The sequence below is a fragment of the Bos grunniens genome, chromosome 26, assembly GCF_055505025.1.
Source record: "Bos grunniens cultivar Pamir isolate PY7600 chromosome 26, Bosgru_T2T1.0, whole genome shotgun sequence".
NCBI classification, from domain to species: Eukaryota; Metazoa; Chordata; class Mammalia; order Artiodactyla; family Bovidae; genus Bos; species Bos grunniens.
Genome location: NC_141190.1, coordinates 5,634,176 through 5,650,129, shown reverse-complemented (window position 1 = coordinate 5,650,129; position 15,954 = coordinate 5,634,176). Strand labels below are relative to the sequence as shown.

The window sequence follows — 15,954 nt, the reverse complement described above, 5'->3', positions numbered from 1 at the left end:
AAGTGAAGAGTAACTAAAGAGCCTCTTAATGAAAGTGAAAGAGGAGAGTGAAAAAGCTGGCTTAAAGCTCAACATTCAGAAAACGAAGATCATGGCATATGGTCCCACCACTTCATGGGAAACAGATGGGGAAACAGTGGAAACAGTGTCAGACTTTATATTTTTGGGCTCCAAAATCACTGCAGATGGTGACTGCAGCCATGGAATTAAAAGACACTTGCTCCTTGAAAGAAACACTATATGACAAACCCAGACACCATATTAAAAAGCAGAGACTACTTTGCCGACAAAGGTCCATCTAGTCAAAGCTATGGTTTTTCCAGTAGTCATGTATGGATGTGAAAGTTAAGCCATAAAGAAGTCTGAACACCAAAGAATTGATGCTTTTGAGCTCTGGTGTTGGAGAAGACTCTTGAGAGACCCTTGCACTGCAAGGAGATCAAACCAGTCAATTCTAAAGGAAATCAATCCTGAATATTCATTAGAAGGACTGATGCTAAAGCTGAAGCTCCAATACTTTGATCACCTTATGCAAAGAGCTGAAGATTGAAGGCTGGAGGAGGAGGGGATGACAGAGGATGAAATGGTTGTGTGGCATCACGGACTCAATGGACATGAGTTTGAGCAAGCTTCGGGAGTTGGTGAAGAACAGGGAAGCCTGGCGTTCTGCAGTCGATGGGGATGCCAAGAGTAAACATGACTGAGCGACTGAACAACAACAAAAATAACAACTTGAGCCATTTAATGAAATTAATGTATTATATAATTATCATTAGGTAAAAACAGGAGACCATTACAAGACATCAAAATTCCATTTTTTGAAAATTACAACTTCTCTGGAACTGTGCTGAATCAGTTGGATGCACCTTCTTTGGTTATCTTCCTTCTCCTTTGTACTTTCAAACTCATTTTAGTCTTTATGAAAACATGCTATTGCCTAAAAATCAGGACAATATTGCTTTATCAAATTGTGAGTGCTGAAGTCTATATTTCAATTTTTAATGCTGAAAAGTTATAGAGATCATTTCATATCAAGTTTAAGAACTAAAAGATAATAAAGAAAAATTAATGCTACAATTCTTTCAAGATAAAGAATCCCTAGGAAAAGTGGCAAGAAAAGTTAAAAGAAAGAAAAAAATTAAATTAAAAATCAATCAGCATGCTAATATCTATGTACGTGTTATGAGCTGTGGGCTCATATGTGTTATTCCCTATGGGCTTTACTTAGCTCTCCAATGCTAATTAAATTAAAAGAAATGGAAAGATAAGTTTCCTAAATTTCCAATATCTGTTTATTTTATCTGAATACTTGCTAAATATAATCAAAAATTTGTACAGTTGTTTTCAAAGTGGCATCCTAGAGTGACAACTGTAACTTAATTTTCATTATGATTAGAATATTATATTAGTTCAAGCTTCAACGTCTGGATTATTATATTTGCCTTCCAATTCAGCTTTCTGGATTTATAATCTCCTATTACAATCTACTCGGGAGTAATCATTATAACGTAATAATCTAGTGGTGCCCCATCTCAGACCCTCTAGAGGTTCCCTCAGCACCTATATGGCATAGAGAAACATTTATGATATGGCATAATTTACTTAATATAATTATGACATTGTCCATTCTGTCACCTTTCTTTTGAAAGGAAACCCCTATCCCCTCCCATTTTCCTTCTCACCAGTATGCATCCTTCATGAGTCAGCTTCAACATCACCCTCTTTCTCTGTTTTCAGCACATGCCCCTCATAGATTTAGTCACTTTGTTTGATTGGTTTAACAGAAGCTGTCAATGGCCCACACATGTTCCTCAGAGTAAGTATTCACTCTGGTCAACTACCCTCTGCTAGTAACTGCAGTCTCACTGAACGGCCTTATATCAGAGTTGCAGAGAACTGGTTGCCTGGAGGCAGGAAGTGTAGAAAATATGCCCCCATCCACAGCATCACTGACCAAGAACTCTCAGGTTTTAGTGTGTGAAATTACCAGTCTCATCACTCTCAGGATCAGTAATTCTGGGGAACACAGTTTTGTGTCATTTCCCAGAATTTTCCCTGTGGATTAATTTCTAGTTCTCTTAATTGTAGCTGGTTAACTGTCTAGTCAAGGCTATGGTTTTTCCAGTGGTCATGTATGGATGTGAGAGTTGGACTGTGAAGAAAGCTGAGTGCCAAAGAATTGATGCTTTTGAACTGTGGTGTTGGAGAAGACTCTTGAGAGTCCTTTGGACTGCAAGGAGATCCAACCAGTCCATTCTAAAGGAGATCAGTCCTGGGTGTTCTTTGGAAGGACTGATGCTAAAGCTGAAACTCCAATACTTTGGCTACCTCATGAGAAGAGTTGACTCATTGGAAAAGACTCTGATGCTGGAGGGATTGGGGGCAGGAGGAGAAGGGGACAACAGAGGATGAGATGGCTGGATGGCATCACCAACTCAACGGACATGAGTCTCAGTGAACTCCGGGAGTTAGTGATAGACAGGGAGGCCTGGCGTGCTGCAATTCATGGGGTCGCAAAGAGTCGGACACGACTGAGTGACTGAACTGAACTGAACTGAACTGCGATTCCTTTATTGGCTTCCTTCTCTTCTCTGCCTCACTTCCACTTCCTCACTTCCCCACTAGTATTACTTTAAGGTCTCAGACAGAAACTATTTATACCTGAAACTTTGTCTCTAGGTTTTTTTTTTTTTTTTTTCTTCTTTTCCTTATAGAATCCACAGTAAAACTTTCAAACCAGAAGTATCGTGTGGGATTCTGGAGTTGAATGGCATGTTGGCCATATGACATAAAGACCACCTGGCATGTTGTAACAAAAAAATTACAAGACTCTCTCTTGTGGTGAAGTAGAAAGGTGTAAGGGGATACATGCCTCTCATCAGTTTCTCCAGGATTTGAGAACTATAGTGACACTCATAATGACAATGACTACTGAGTTGACGGTTTTGCAAGTATTGTCAGTGCTCTCAGAAAAAGAACTGATGAGCCCAAGCCTAAATAAGAAGTTCTCCATGACAGTATTTAAAGACACTCTCCTTTTTTAAAGTTAGAGAGGAGACTGGACTGAAAAAATGGACCTTTTGTTTGACTGTAATAGTAGTTGACTTGTAGATACTTACTGCAAAGCAACAGCAAATCTCTCTTTTATAACTCCAAGGTCTGAGAGGAAAAAGGTAGGATCCTAAAACCTGAACTTGGGAAAGAAAGTGTATTGTTTTTTTTGTGCAGAGATCACATAGATGCCTTATCTGAGATTAGCACTCCAAAATACATGTATGTTCCTTCAAAATTTTCCTTCATCTTATGGTTTCTAGACCACTGTGTTCAAGACCAGACATGCCCTAACTGAAAAAGCATTGTCTCTGATTTAAGAAAAGTAGGATTATTCATCAAAAGGGTAACAAAAACTGGCTAATATTTCCAGTTAGAAATTAAGAGAACATATCTAGGAATGAGTGTTGAGTACACTGGACAGGAATGCGTCTGAAATATAAGGTACGCTTGTTATTTAGTCACTAAGTCGTGTCTGACTCTTTTTCAACCCTATGGACTGTAGCCTGCCAGGGACCTCTGTCCATGAGATTTTCCAGACAAGAATACTTGAGTGGGTTGCCATTTCCTTCTCCAGATTATCTTCAAGGAGGAGGGATCGAACCTGAATCTCCTGCATTGGCAGGTGGATTCTTTACCACTGAGCCACCAGGGAAACCCATAAGGTACACAGGAGATGCTAAAAATATGTTTACACAAGCAAATGACTTTACATTTAAACATTTGTGTTTTGGGTGCAATGCCAAATTTATTCTTAATGGTGCTACTAGCGCCACCTGGGAAGCCTGTGGATAATTACATGCGTCTCTAAAAGTTCTTGTAATTTCAGAAAATAAAAATATATATTAAATAGGAAATTAATACTCTCAAATAAATCAATGTTTAAATTACACAATGGTTATAAAATGTAAATCAACAAACTTAAAAACTTAAACGGAAATGCACACAATATGATTAATTAAAAAAAAAAATAGTCTTGAAAGTTATCCAGCACAGTGATCAAAGATGAATGCACTTTATTACCATCTCGCCTTATGCCCAAGTGGTTGTACTGACAGCTTTCAAATCATTCTGATGTCCATCATTTAACACCTGGCATTAGTTGAATCTCTTTTCCAATTAAAGTGTAAAAAGTTTACTCACGTATAAATAATACATTTAAGATACGCACACACTGCACTTACCCTGACTTGACCCACAAAGGCATTGGCTTCTTCTTCTACCACTGACAGATTCCTGGGCAGATAGGGATCAAAGACCGGTGCGTTGTCATTGACATCCGTCACCACCACGTTTACCGTGGCAGTCGAGGTCTTAAAGAAAAAAAAAAGTGATTAAATGTGAGAGGACTTATTTTTATTTTGATGTCAGTTAATTGGTTATCTGGGCATTTGTCTATCTGAAAAGCATTTCATTACCATTCCTATTCCTTAGCTTTCCAAAAAAAGACAAGGAAAAAAAGGAAGCTCGCAATCTTCAAACACCTCAAAAATAAATAAATAAAAGTCAGATGGGAAAAACAAATGATGACATTAAAGGGCAAGCATCTTCTTGAAAATGTCAAGTATTTCCTGGAGGCTTACCTTCAGAAAGTGCTTTTACCTTTATCTTGTTCACATTTTATGGATGGTAAGCTTTTATTTATATACACATGCACCTCTTTTTTCTCTGAAATGTAACATTTCTGGAGTTTTTACCATGTACATGTTGCAGTGTTCAAAAATATAACTAGTACATTATAAGATAACATGGTATACCAAATGGGTATTTTCAGATAAGGAAATACTACCAGAAAATACTACATTAGTAATTTTCTAGATACACATCTAAACCAAAAGTTTGAGTATCATACACTGCAAATTAAAAAAAAAAAAAATACCTTATGGTTATACAGCCTAAGGAAATGGTAAGTGCGCAACCCTACCAGTGGTATGTACTTCCTGGTTAAAAGGTGAAATCCCTGGCCTGATGCAACCTGTGACTATAATTTAGGTCAATGACTTTTGCATAATCAAGGAACATCTTCATACCTGATGCAAATGGAAACTGCTTTTTCTAATCAAAGCCTGAGTATAGTTTATGACCTCCACCCATCTCTGTCACATGGTGGGGAAGATCACAGAAGGCTGAGACCAAAATCAGACAAAGCAAGGATGCTAGTCTGGAAAATGAAAAACCCATAACAGGCAAATAATAAGTAGGAGGAAAAAGCAGGACGAAACTATCATGGGTGAATTATTTACATTTCTTTTTATAAAATACAAAAAATTATCCTAATCTGTTTAAGTAAGGTGGGTGAAAGACTAGAGAACTGAACATAAAGAAATGACTTAAAGGAAGTGAATCTGAAGAAATTTTGCAGTGGTCATGGGACTATGGATGTCAAAAAACTGGATTTCCCAGATAATGACTATGGTGTGATAACTCACCTAAAACCAGATATCTTGGAGTGCAAAGTCAAGTAGGACTTGGGAAGCAACCCTATGAACCAAGTTAGTGGAGGTGGTGGAATTCAAGCTGAGAAATGTCAAGTCCTAAAAGATGATGCTGTTGAAGTGCTGCATTCAACATGCCAGCAAATTTGGAAAACTCAGCAGTGGCCACAAACTAGAAAAAGTCAGTTTTCATTCCAATGTCAAAGAAAGACAATGCCAAAAAATGTGCAAACTACCACACAATTGCACTCATTTCACACCCTAACAAAGAAATACCCCAAATTCTCCAAGCTAGACTTCAACAGTTTGTAAACCGAGAACTTCCAGATGTTCAACCTGCCTTTTAGAAAAGGCAGAGAAACCAGAGATCAAATTGCCAACATCCGTTGGATCATAGAAAAAGCAAGAGAATTCCAGAACATCTACTTCTGCTTCACTGACTACGCTAAAGCCTGTGACTTGTGTATTACAACAAACTGTGGAAAGTTCTTGAAGAGATGGGAATACCAGACCACCTTACCTGCCTCCCATGAAACATATATGCAGCTCAAGAAGTAAGTTATAACTGTCATGGAACAATGGACTGGCTCAAAATTGGGAAAGGAGTATGTCAAGGCTGTATATTATCACCCTGCTTATTTAACTTATATGCATAGTACATCATGCGAAAAGCTGGGCTGGATGAAGCACAAGCTGGAATCAAGATTGCTGGGAGAAATAACAAATTCAGATATGCAGATGACACCACTAATGGCAGAAAGTGAAGAGGAACCAAAGAGTCTCTTGATGAAGAGAGGAGAGTGAAAAAACTGGCTTAAAACTCAATATTCAAAAATGAAGATTAGGCATTCGGTCCCATCATTTCATGCCAAAGCAATGGGGAAAAAATGGAAACAGTGACAGACCTCATTTTGGGGAGCCCCAAAATCACTGCAGGTGGTGACTGCAACCACGAAATTAAAAGACACTTGATCTTTGGAAGTAAAGCTGTGACAAACCTAGACAGCATATTGAAAAGCAGAGACATTGTTTTGCTGACAAAGGTCTGTCTAGTCAAAGCTATCTTTTCCAGTAGTCAAATAACCTGTGGAAACAGTCAACTTGGTTTCCTAAGTGCTTCACCATATTTATACACAAATTACCTTCCACCCACTGTCCCCTGCCCTCAAAAAAGTGACAACAAGGTCCTAAATGGTAAAACTGCCAGACCTGCCAGGCTGAGCTGGTGATAGATGCAATGAAATACGTCTTATACTAAGTTAGATTTAACTTTCCTCATAAATTGGGTAAGAAAGCTAATCCCAGGTGTCTATTATTCTATCAAGTCAAAAGTTTCAGCTGCATAACAAGTTCAGAGTATAGTTTCATCAATTAAAAGAGCTCATTCAAGAAGAAAAACACTTCGAGTAATTTTAAGTAGCTTTTCCAAGTGAAAAAAAATTAATTTACGAATTAATGGTTGTAACAAATCATTTCAGAGAGTAGAACTGTAAGGTTTTATCAATTTCTTTAGTACTATTTTTAAAACCCTTTCCCAAAGAGAGTACTCACCCCATCTGGCCTGCCATCAGAAGCAGTGATGATCAGAATGTAGCGGTCAGTGCTTTCCCTGTCCAGGGCTTTCCCTAAGGTTAGAATCCCAGTACTAGTGACAGAGAAAACAAACAAACAGATGAGGCACAAAAAGATATTACATCACTGGGAGTCTTCCTACTAGTGTGAACTACTCTTGATAGTTTCTTTTTTCCCCCTTCCACAAACATAGCTTGCGTATTTAAGATGTTTGTTTCTAGGATTCATGCTGAAAATTGAAAAAGGCTTTTAAAGCTGTTGAGCTTCTTAGCAATAATGAAAAATTGCCAAACTAAATAAGGTAACTGAGTTGATTCTATAGCCTCCAAGGGTTGGGGGCGAGGGGGTGGTGGATATTGCCTAATTCATCCCAGGAAGAAAGATGTCTATCTTGTTGTGATTATTTCCAAGGTCAAAGAGTCCATTAATCTTTAGCAGTTCCAAAATCCTATGAGTAAAGAAGTCATTTTTTTAATCTAGCAATATATCACCACTCCCATTCATTGTCACATATGTGACCACTATGGAAATGCAAATATCTACATTTCACCTTTGATAAAACTTAGAGATTAAAATTTATTTTTCCTTTTTTTTTTAAACAAATTTCCATATGACTGAGGCTTGTTGTAGAAAATTGGAAAATACACAGTAGAATTATCAAAATTTTCACAGATACTGTGGGTTATGTTTTAGTATTTCTTTTTTATTTTCTATTATAACCATATTTAAATACATTATAATTACTTTCAAAAGAGCACTTAGGCTTCATATTTACATTCTTTTCAAGATAATATAACTTTATGAGCACTCATTCTCTCATTTTATATTTTATAAAAACAAATGCTTTTGTTGATATACTACAATTTAACCATTTTGTTATTCTCTTAAGATTTAGACATTTCTTAAGCATTGTGTATAATGGGAGATGATCAGCCTTTGTGAAAATTCTCATACTTAGAGTATTTTTAAATCAACCTTTTCACTGTTTAGAATACATACTTTGAAACATTTAAGATTTTATCCTCCCAAGTAATTTGTTTTATAACAGTCTGTCACTTATAATGTTCTTTAAAACAAATTCTACATTTATGTCTTAGATATTCCAGTTTAATATTGTGTATGACATTTTAATTAAGGCCTAATAAGCATCTACTTTGAGGAGAGGTTACATTGATTTAACAAAACATTAAAATATTCAAGTATAAAAGCACATTGTTTCTGATAGATAAAAAGCTTTCATTTTAATGCAAGTGCTTTTGTCCCTACAGTGAAATTTAAACAATTCACACCACATATGCTAGTTGAGTACAAAGAGTCAATGCCAAGGAATCAAGATCAGAGTTTCAGTTATTCTATTTGTTTTATTGTTGTTATTGATATGGATTAAAAACAAATGTTTTAAACATATGTTATGACTATAAAAAATTGACTTTGCGTCTGGTGCATCTTAAAATGTTTTGTTAAATAACTGAAAACCAATTCCCAGAGTAGTTCATAATAATCAGGTTTGGATCAACTTCCCACACCAAATGGTTTGAATAATCTCATTCTAAAATGACATTCAAAGAGAAAAGTAAGGCATTTATTACTTCTGAGACTTATTCACAAGTTAACTTAAGAAATAGAAAACCTGAAAACTTAATCCACAGTACAATGAAAGGAAGAAAAAAATTGAGTTATTGTTTTCCATTTTCCTCCTCAGTTTAAAGTTCAAGACTATATCATTCCTTGTATATTAAATTAGAGAATCACTAGAAATTTATATTTCATAAGAATTTAGAGCCATATTATACCTAAATAGCTTATTTTTCATGGCCTCGTGATTATTATGGAAATAGTCCTTTGCTTAAGATGATATGTGCCTTGTGTTCCAGTGTAGTAGAGACAGGATACTTGTGAGATGGAAAAATAGAGAAAGAATAGGTAATTGTCTTTTGGTATTTATAGCTGTAAGACTAGTTTATGAGTCCGCACAAGCATCCTTTCATGAAATTCCAGAAATAACTGGAAAGGAGGACTCTGCTATCTGCTGGATGGAAGCTATAGGGCACAATACATTAGGCTACATTTAGGAATGTAGCAAATCTTATCAGTAATATACTAAAAATACGTAAGACTCCCTCCTGGTAAAACATCAGTAATAGTGCTAATTGAATTTTACATAATTGAAAATCTATTGCACAGGACAAAATCAGTAAAAATGGTGACCCAGACAGCTTGAAGAGATGTTTCAACACTCTCTAAAGAAGTGTCGAAAAATGAAGCATCTTTGATAGGACTCTAGAAAATAGTCAAACATTGACAGCGCCCAAATGGAGGTAGATTTAAGGAAAAGGGAACTTTAAAAATTGCTAATAATAAAGATTTGTTCCCTTTTTACTCGTCCTTGCCCCATCTCTTCCTGACTTAGAGTGGTCTTAAAAATGGTGATCAGCACCCCCAGTGTGATACTCTAGTCCTTGTGTCTGAGGCAGCAAAACTACCCTTATTCACAAAGTATTGGATTTGTCTATTCCAACTGGTCTTAAAGGCTGCCTGAAGGGATAACATAGCTTTTGTCTTCGTTTTGCCTAAAAAGCAGAATTCACTCAAGGCGAAAAAGCAGTGGGTATTCCTGGAAAACAGTGTAAGTCAGGGAGCAATCTGCAGTCACCTAAGGCAACAGATTGTGTTTGAGGCATAAGAAAACCAAAAGCCTGGAATGGAAAACTGAGTAGAGACTTTCTTGGAAATTTAGGGCATTCAAAAATGCCTAAGTATACTGGTAAATAGAATTGAGAGTCCGTATATGAACCTATATGTCTGTGACCAAATGATTTTCAAAAGAATGCCAAGATCATTCAATAGTGAAAGAAAAGTCTCTTCAACAAATGATTGCTGGGGCAACAGGAGCTCTACATGCAAAAGAATGTATTAAAAAACCATACTAAAAAAACTCAAAATGGATCAACAATCTATATGTAAGTACTGAAACCATAAAACTCTTAGACAAAAACATAGAAATAAATCATGATTTGGAGTTTGACAATGGAATCTTAAATATGATAACAAAAGCATGAAGAGCAAGAGGAAAAACTATATGTTGGACTTCCTCAAAGTTAATTTTTTGTGTATGAAACTATAATATCAATAAAGTGAAAAAATCCTACAAAATGGAGAAAATATTTACAAGTCATATATCTGATAAGAGTCAGTTCCCCACATACATAAAGGACTTGGTACAACTCAAAAACAAAAGAAAAAAACAATTCAATTAAAAAAAAGGTAAAGGATTTGAATAGGTATTTCTCCAAAGAAGATACACAAATAGCAGATAAGCACATGAAAACATGCTCAACATCATTAGTCATCAGGGAAATAACAAATCAAAATTACAATGAAATAGTACTTCATACTCACTAGGGTGGCTACAATTAACAAAACAGGTGGGAAAAATAATGTGTTGATGAAAACACGGAGGCATAAAAACCCTTCTACATTGCTGGTGGGAATGTAAAAAGGTTCAGTCACTATGGAAAACAATTTGACAGTCCCTCAAAAAGTAAATAATTACAATATTATGACCCAGCAGTTACAATTCTGGGTATATATTCAAAAGAACTGAAAAAAGTTGCTTAGTATTGAAAAGTACACACACACACACACACACACACACATATACAGTATCAACAATAGCCAAAACAGAAAAGCAGTCCAAATTTTCACCAATGTATGAATGGATAAGCAAATTGCTGTGTATACATGTAACAGAATATTATGCAGTTGTAAAAAGAAATGAAGTACAGAGACACGGTTCAACATGGAAGAACTCTGAAATCTTTAGGCCTAGTGAAAAAAAAGACACAAAATGTCACCTATTGTGTCCTTCTGTTTATAGGAAATATCTGAAATAAAAAAATACATAGAAGTTGCACATAATTAGGTGATTGCCAGTGGCCGAGGAGAAGGGCAAGTAGGGAGTAACTGCTTAACGGGTTTGTGTTTCCTTTTGGGATGATGACCATGTTATGGAATTAGATAGAACTGATAGTTGTAGAACATTGTGAGTCTACTAAATGCCACTGAATTTCTGACTTTAAAATAGTTAATTTTATACTATGTGAATTTAACCTGAATTATATTAACTATATTGCACAGAATTCCCTCACCAAATACTAAGGCTATAGTCCTAAAATGTACTGTGTTTGAGAAAACCAAGCTCTTTTAGACAATGAATTGGTTTGCCAAAGCATAAAAATTGTGTTCAAATGTTGTTTATACAATGTAGATTAAAAATAGTAGAGGGTATTTACTGCTAAAGCGTATCTACTGCCAAACAAACCAACCTGCTATTTTAGTGTTCATTTTCTCCAAATGCATAATTTATCAGGAACTAATACCCCACCAGCATAATTGTGCACTGACAGAGATTATCCCACAGGTTTCATGCTTTGTGTTCTATTCTTCCTTTAATCTTTTTCAATACATTCTACTAGTTGTGATTAACATTATTTACTCTTACAAGTGTCTGTCTTTCACAGACTCATCATGCTGATATGGGCATCATTTTTTCAGGCCTTAAAATGATAGAGATGTTAGAGTGTACTTCAAAATGTGTAATTGTTTCTAGTTTGATATGGCATTCCATGTTAAGCAGTAATTAGTGATTAACAAATACAGACCAATAGAAAGAGTTAGATACTGGTAGTAGTTTAGGGAGAAAGATGATGGAGACATGAACTAGTAGTGTGAAAAGGATGATTGAGTATGTATTTTGAGAGTAGAGCTGACAGAAAAAAAAATGCATATCATCTTTCTTATATATTAATCTTCAGTGTAGTTTAAATTGACATGAAAAACATAATCAAGCTTTAAATATAGTGTCAAATTTAATTAGTCACAAAGAAAGAAATAAAAATGCCAGTGAAGATGTAAAATCTTCAAAGACAATTCTAACAAGGGGCAGAAATAACTCTGGCTTCTTCTATTTAGCACTTAGCGTTTAAGTGTTACATCACATGCCTTGTGCTACAATGGTGATAATCAATAAGAATTCCTCGATCTCCTGCAATAAATAACTTATATATTGGTCATAATAGTTACAGAGGAAGTTTCTTTACATCTTGCTTAAATGTTTACTTAATAGTGAATGTTTGCTGAACAAATATTTGATGAATAATATACTAGAACAGACACAAAGTTATTAATGCATTATGCTGCAGAACCATAAAGATCTAACCATTTAATACATGGTGCTAAATGATCTGCATAATGGATGATTGTTCTCTTTAAGGAACAAGGATTTTTCTGTAAAGAAGTTTTTTCCCTGGCCATATGACTAATCCACTAATCTAATTAAAATACATATAACAATTCAACACTTAGTCAATCCATACTAGCATTGAGATTCATTACTACTAACATTTTTAACAAATTATAAAAATGTTTTGGTATATTTTTATTTCAATGGAGAAAAGGTAAATTAATGGTATCATAATGATTATTGCTAACAATGGCATTATAGAATAAAATAATACAATGTTTAATATAAACAATAAGCATGTACTTTTTTTGTTTTAAGAAGGAAAATGTAACCAAGATCACTACTTAGATGAATTGAAGCATCTGATAAGAGAGAACATAAATTGTTTTCTATTATTTTTGGAGAGAGTACCCAAATTATTCAAATCCTTAAAACTTACACAGAAGTGGTGATGCAAATTTGCACAAGTATCCCAGAAGTATCAAAGGAAGCAGGAATTAAAGTATCAATTTTCTTCCATTTCAAATGTGTTGAAATATATTGCTAAGGGTCTAGACCAGCCTATACATATCAATGGGAATAAGAGCAATGTGTTGGCTGAAATAAAATCACCATAAGATAAAAGGCAATGTGCTCAGTGTACAGATCCTGAATCAAGAATGATCATTGAAAGAGACCATGCAATCATCATAGAGACCTGACCTATTCTAGCTGCCTGGAAGCAGTTTGCATTCAAGGATATTTCTGTCTGATTAGCTCAATTCAGACAAAGAGGACGCTGCATTTGTATCTTTCACACCTTAAAGAACCTCTGATTCTCAGTTAGGTTTTTGTCTGTTTGGCCTCAAAATCATAAATGAGAAAGTAGAAGAGAACCACTTGCTACGGTAGCAGCATGAGTGAGAGTGTCTTTGATAAAACTGGTAGCTCATTAGATTTCACATCCAGCAGTTGTAAAATCCTTCATCATCAAGAGAAAAACAAATAAACACAGGAATGGAAATCCTTAACAGAGAATAGTGGTGAAAGTTTCATTATTTTCTTATTTTTATCGCCTTTATTAACATATAATTCACGTATCATTGAATTCACCCATTTGAAGTGTAAATTCAATGATTTTATTTTTTTTTCTAATTTTATTTTATTTTTAAAACTTTACATAATTGTATTAGTTTTGCCAAATATCAAAATGAATCCACCACAGGTATACATGTGTTCAATGATTTTAGTAATTTAAGTATCACCAGAATCAATTTTTAGAATATTTGACCACTGTATACATTAGTATCCACTCCCTATTCTCTGCCACCTCCCAGCCTCAGGAAATGTGTAGTCTAATTTGTCTCTATGGATTTGCCTATTTTGGACATCTAATACAAATGGAATCATACAAAATGTGTTCTTTTGTGGTTTCTTTCATTTAGTATCTTATTTTCAAGGTTCATGCATGTTTCAGTACTTAATTCTCTTTACTGATGAATAATACTCCACCACATGAATACACATTTTGTTAATTTATTTCATCTACAGACAAACATTTGGGTTGTTGTCCACATTGTGCCATTTTAAATAATTCTGTTATAAACATTTTTTGTCCAACTTCTTAAGTGGACACGTGTTTTCATTTGTCTTGAATAGACACAAGTGGAATTGCTGAGTTATATGGTAACTCTGCTGCTGCTGCTGCTAAGTCACTTCAGTCGTGTCCGACTCTGTGTGACCCCATAGACGTCAGCCCACCAGGCTCTCCTGCCCCTGGGATTCTCCAGGCAAGAACACTGGAGTGGGTTGCCATTTCCTTCTCCAAATGTGAGAAATAGTTTTACAGAATGTACATATTACATTCCCACCAGAAATATATGAGAATTTTGATATTTTTACCTCCTCACACGTACACACTATTTCCTTTGTTTTTCATTATAGCCATTCTCAGCGGATGTGAAGTGGTATTTCATGATTCTAATTTGCATTTCCCCAGTGACTGGTGATTATGAGCATGTTGCATGTGCTTATTGACCATATACATATCTTTGGAGAAATGTCTATTTAAAGTCTTGTTCATTTTTATTTAGATTATTGATCTATTTTCAAGATATAGTTCTTTACATATTCCATATATGTCCCTTGTCACACACATTATCTAAAATATTTTCTTTCATTCTGAGAGGCTGTCTTTCAAATCCATGATCATGCCATTTGAATCATTTTTTTTTTCAAATTTTGATGAAGTGCAACTTATTGGTCTTCTCATTCATCACTTTTGCTTTTTGTATCATATCTAAGAAAGCATTGCCTAATCTAAATTATAATTTACATCTGTATTTTCTTTTACATTACATAGTTTAACCTTTTATATTTAGGTCTATGATTCACTCTGAGTTAATTCCTACAAATAGTGTGAGATAAAGGTCCAACTTCACTCCTTTGTGCGCTGTCCCAGCTTTTTTGTTGAAAAGATTATTCTTTTCTAATTGGATTGTCTTGGCCCTTTCTTTTGGAAATCAATGGACTATAAATATAAGGGATTATTTTTGGACTCTTAAGTTTTTCCTTGTTATCCAGACATATTCTTATGCTAGTACCATGCAGTCTCAATTATTGTTAAAATGCCTCTTTTACAAAGTTTTCTTTCTTTAAGGATGATTGCAAATTATAACTAATTTATGATTTGTATGTACCTATCATGGAAAATTCAAAATATCTGTCTTTCCATTTTTTAAATGGAAGCTTATTCATCTGTGAAGTCTAAAACTCTGGGAAATACTGTTTCCAGGCATACAAATTCATGGCTGTACCATCCTTGTCAATGCAAAATTTCAGGTGTTTCTTAAAAGATCGTGACCATCCACAGTTCTCTTGATACATCATTGTGCACCACGTGCTCCTGAGACTGAAGCAGAGCTGGACTAAGTTGCCAAAATTTTCACTTTACACTCATCAGCTACATTTAGATTTCCATCCTTTCAGGGAGTAAAACCACTCAGGACCACAGAGAAAACATCAGAGAGATAACAAGAACATCTCTTTGACAAGCAGCCACGTGTGACAGCGGAACGGCCACTTTGCTATTGCAGAAGAGAAACAAAGCAAACTTCAATGCCTTCTTTAATGCCTGCTGTCAGTTTTCTCAATGGTTATGACTGAAATTACCCCTGATATGTTCAGAGAGGTGAGTAGAATGACATGAACACAGACCTAAAAGAGGCTTAGCATGGACATGAAATATTTTTATCTTAGCTTTTCTAGAATATACCTGTTACTCAAAAATTGAAGGATAGACTTTGGTGACACCTTAAATGCATTTGAATTATACTTTATCTTACAAAATTCCCTTTGAATGAACAATTTAGTGCCAAGTTACTTTTTGTAGAAATACTTTTGTTATGAATAGCTGACAGCTTTAAAGGAATCTAATTAATCCCAGGTTATAACTCCAAATGAAATGTTTCCACCTCAGTGGATTTTACCTAGTAAAAATATTTAAAATAAATAGTCTCCTGAGTATGATTTCTGAATTCAGAATTATCCACCCCCCACCCCTAGCTCTCACTGATATATGTATGAAAAAAAGTAAAATAAAACTACAGACAGCTGAAAGTCTTTGATTAAAAGTCTGTTCTCTTGCTACCAGTATATTGTTTAACACTTTAAAAA

General features: G+C 35.0%; 1 protein-coding gene across 1 annotated transcript in view; it reads right to left on the bottom strand.

The window, feature by feature from the left end:
* Positions 1-15,954, bottom strand: part of LOC147343960 (protocadherin-15-like) — a 1,781,617-nt gene that overhangs the window by 277,633 nt on the left and 1,488,030 nt on the right. The window contains exons 20-21 of the mRNA XM_086377653.1: positions 7,038-7,131; positions 4,236-4,364 (exon numbers count right to left, since the gene is read on the bottom strand). Coding sequence (XP_086233779.1) covers positions 4,236-4,364; positions 7,038-7,131 — 223 coding nt within the window. The remainder of the gene's footprint in view (positions 1-4,235; positions 4,365-7,037; positions 7,132-15,954) is intronic.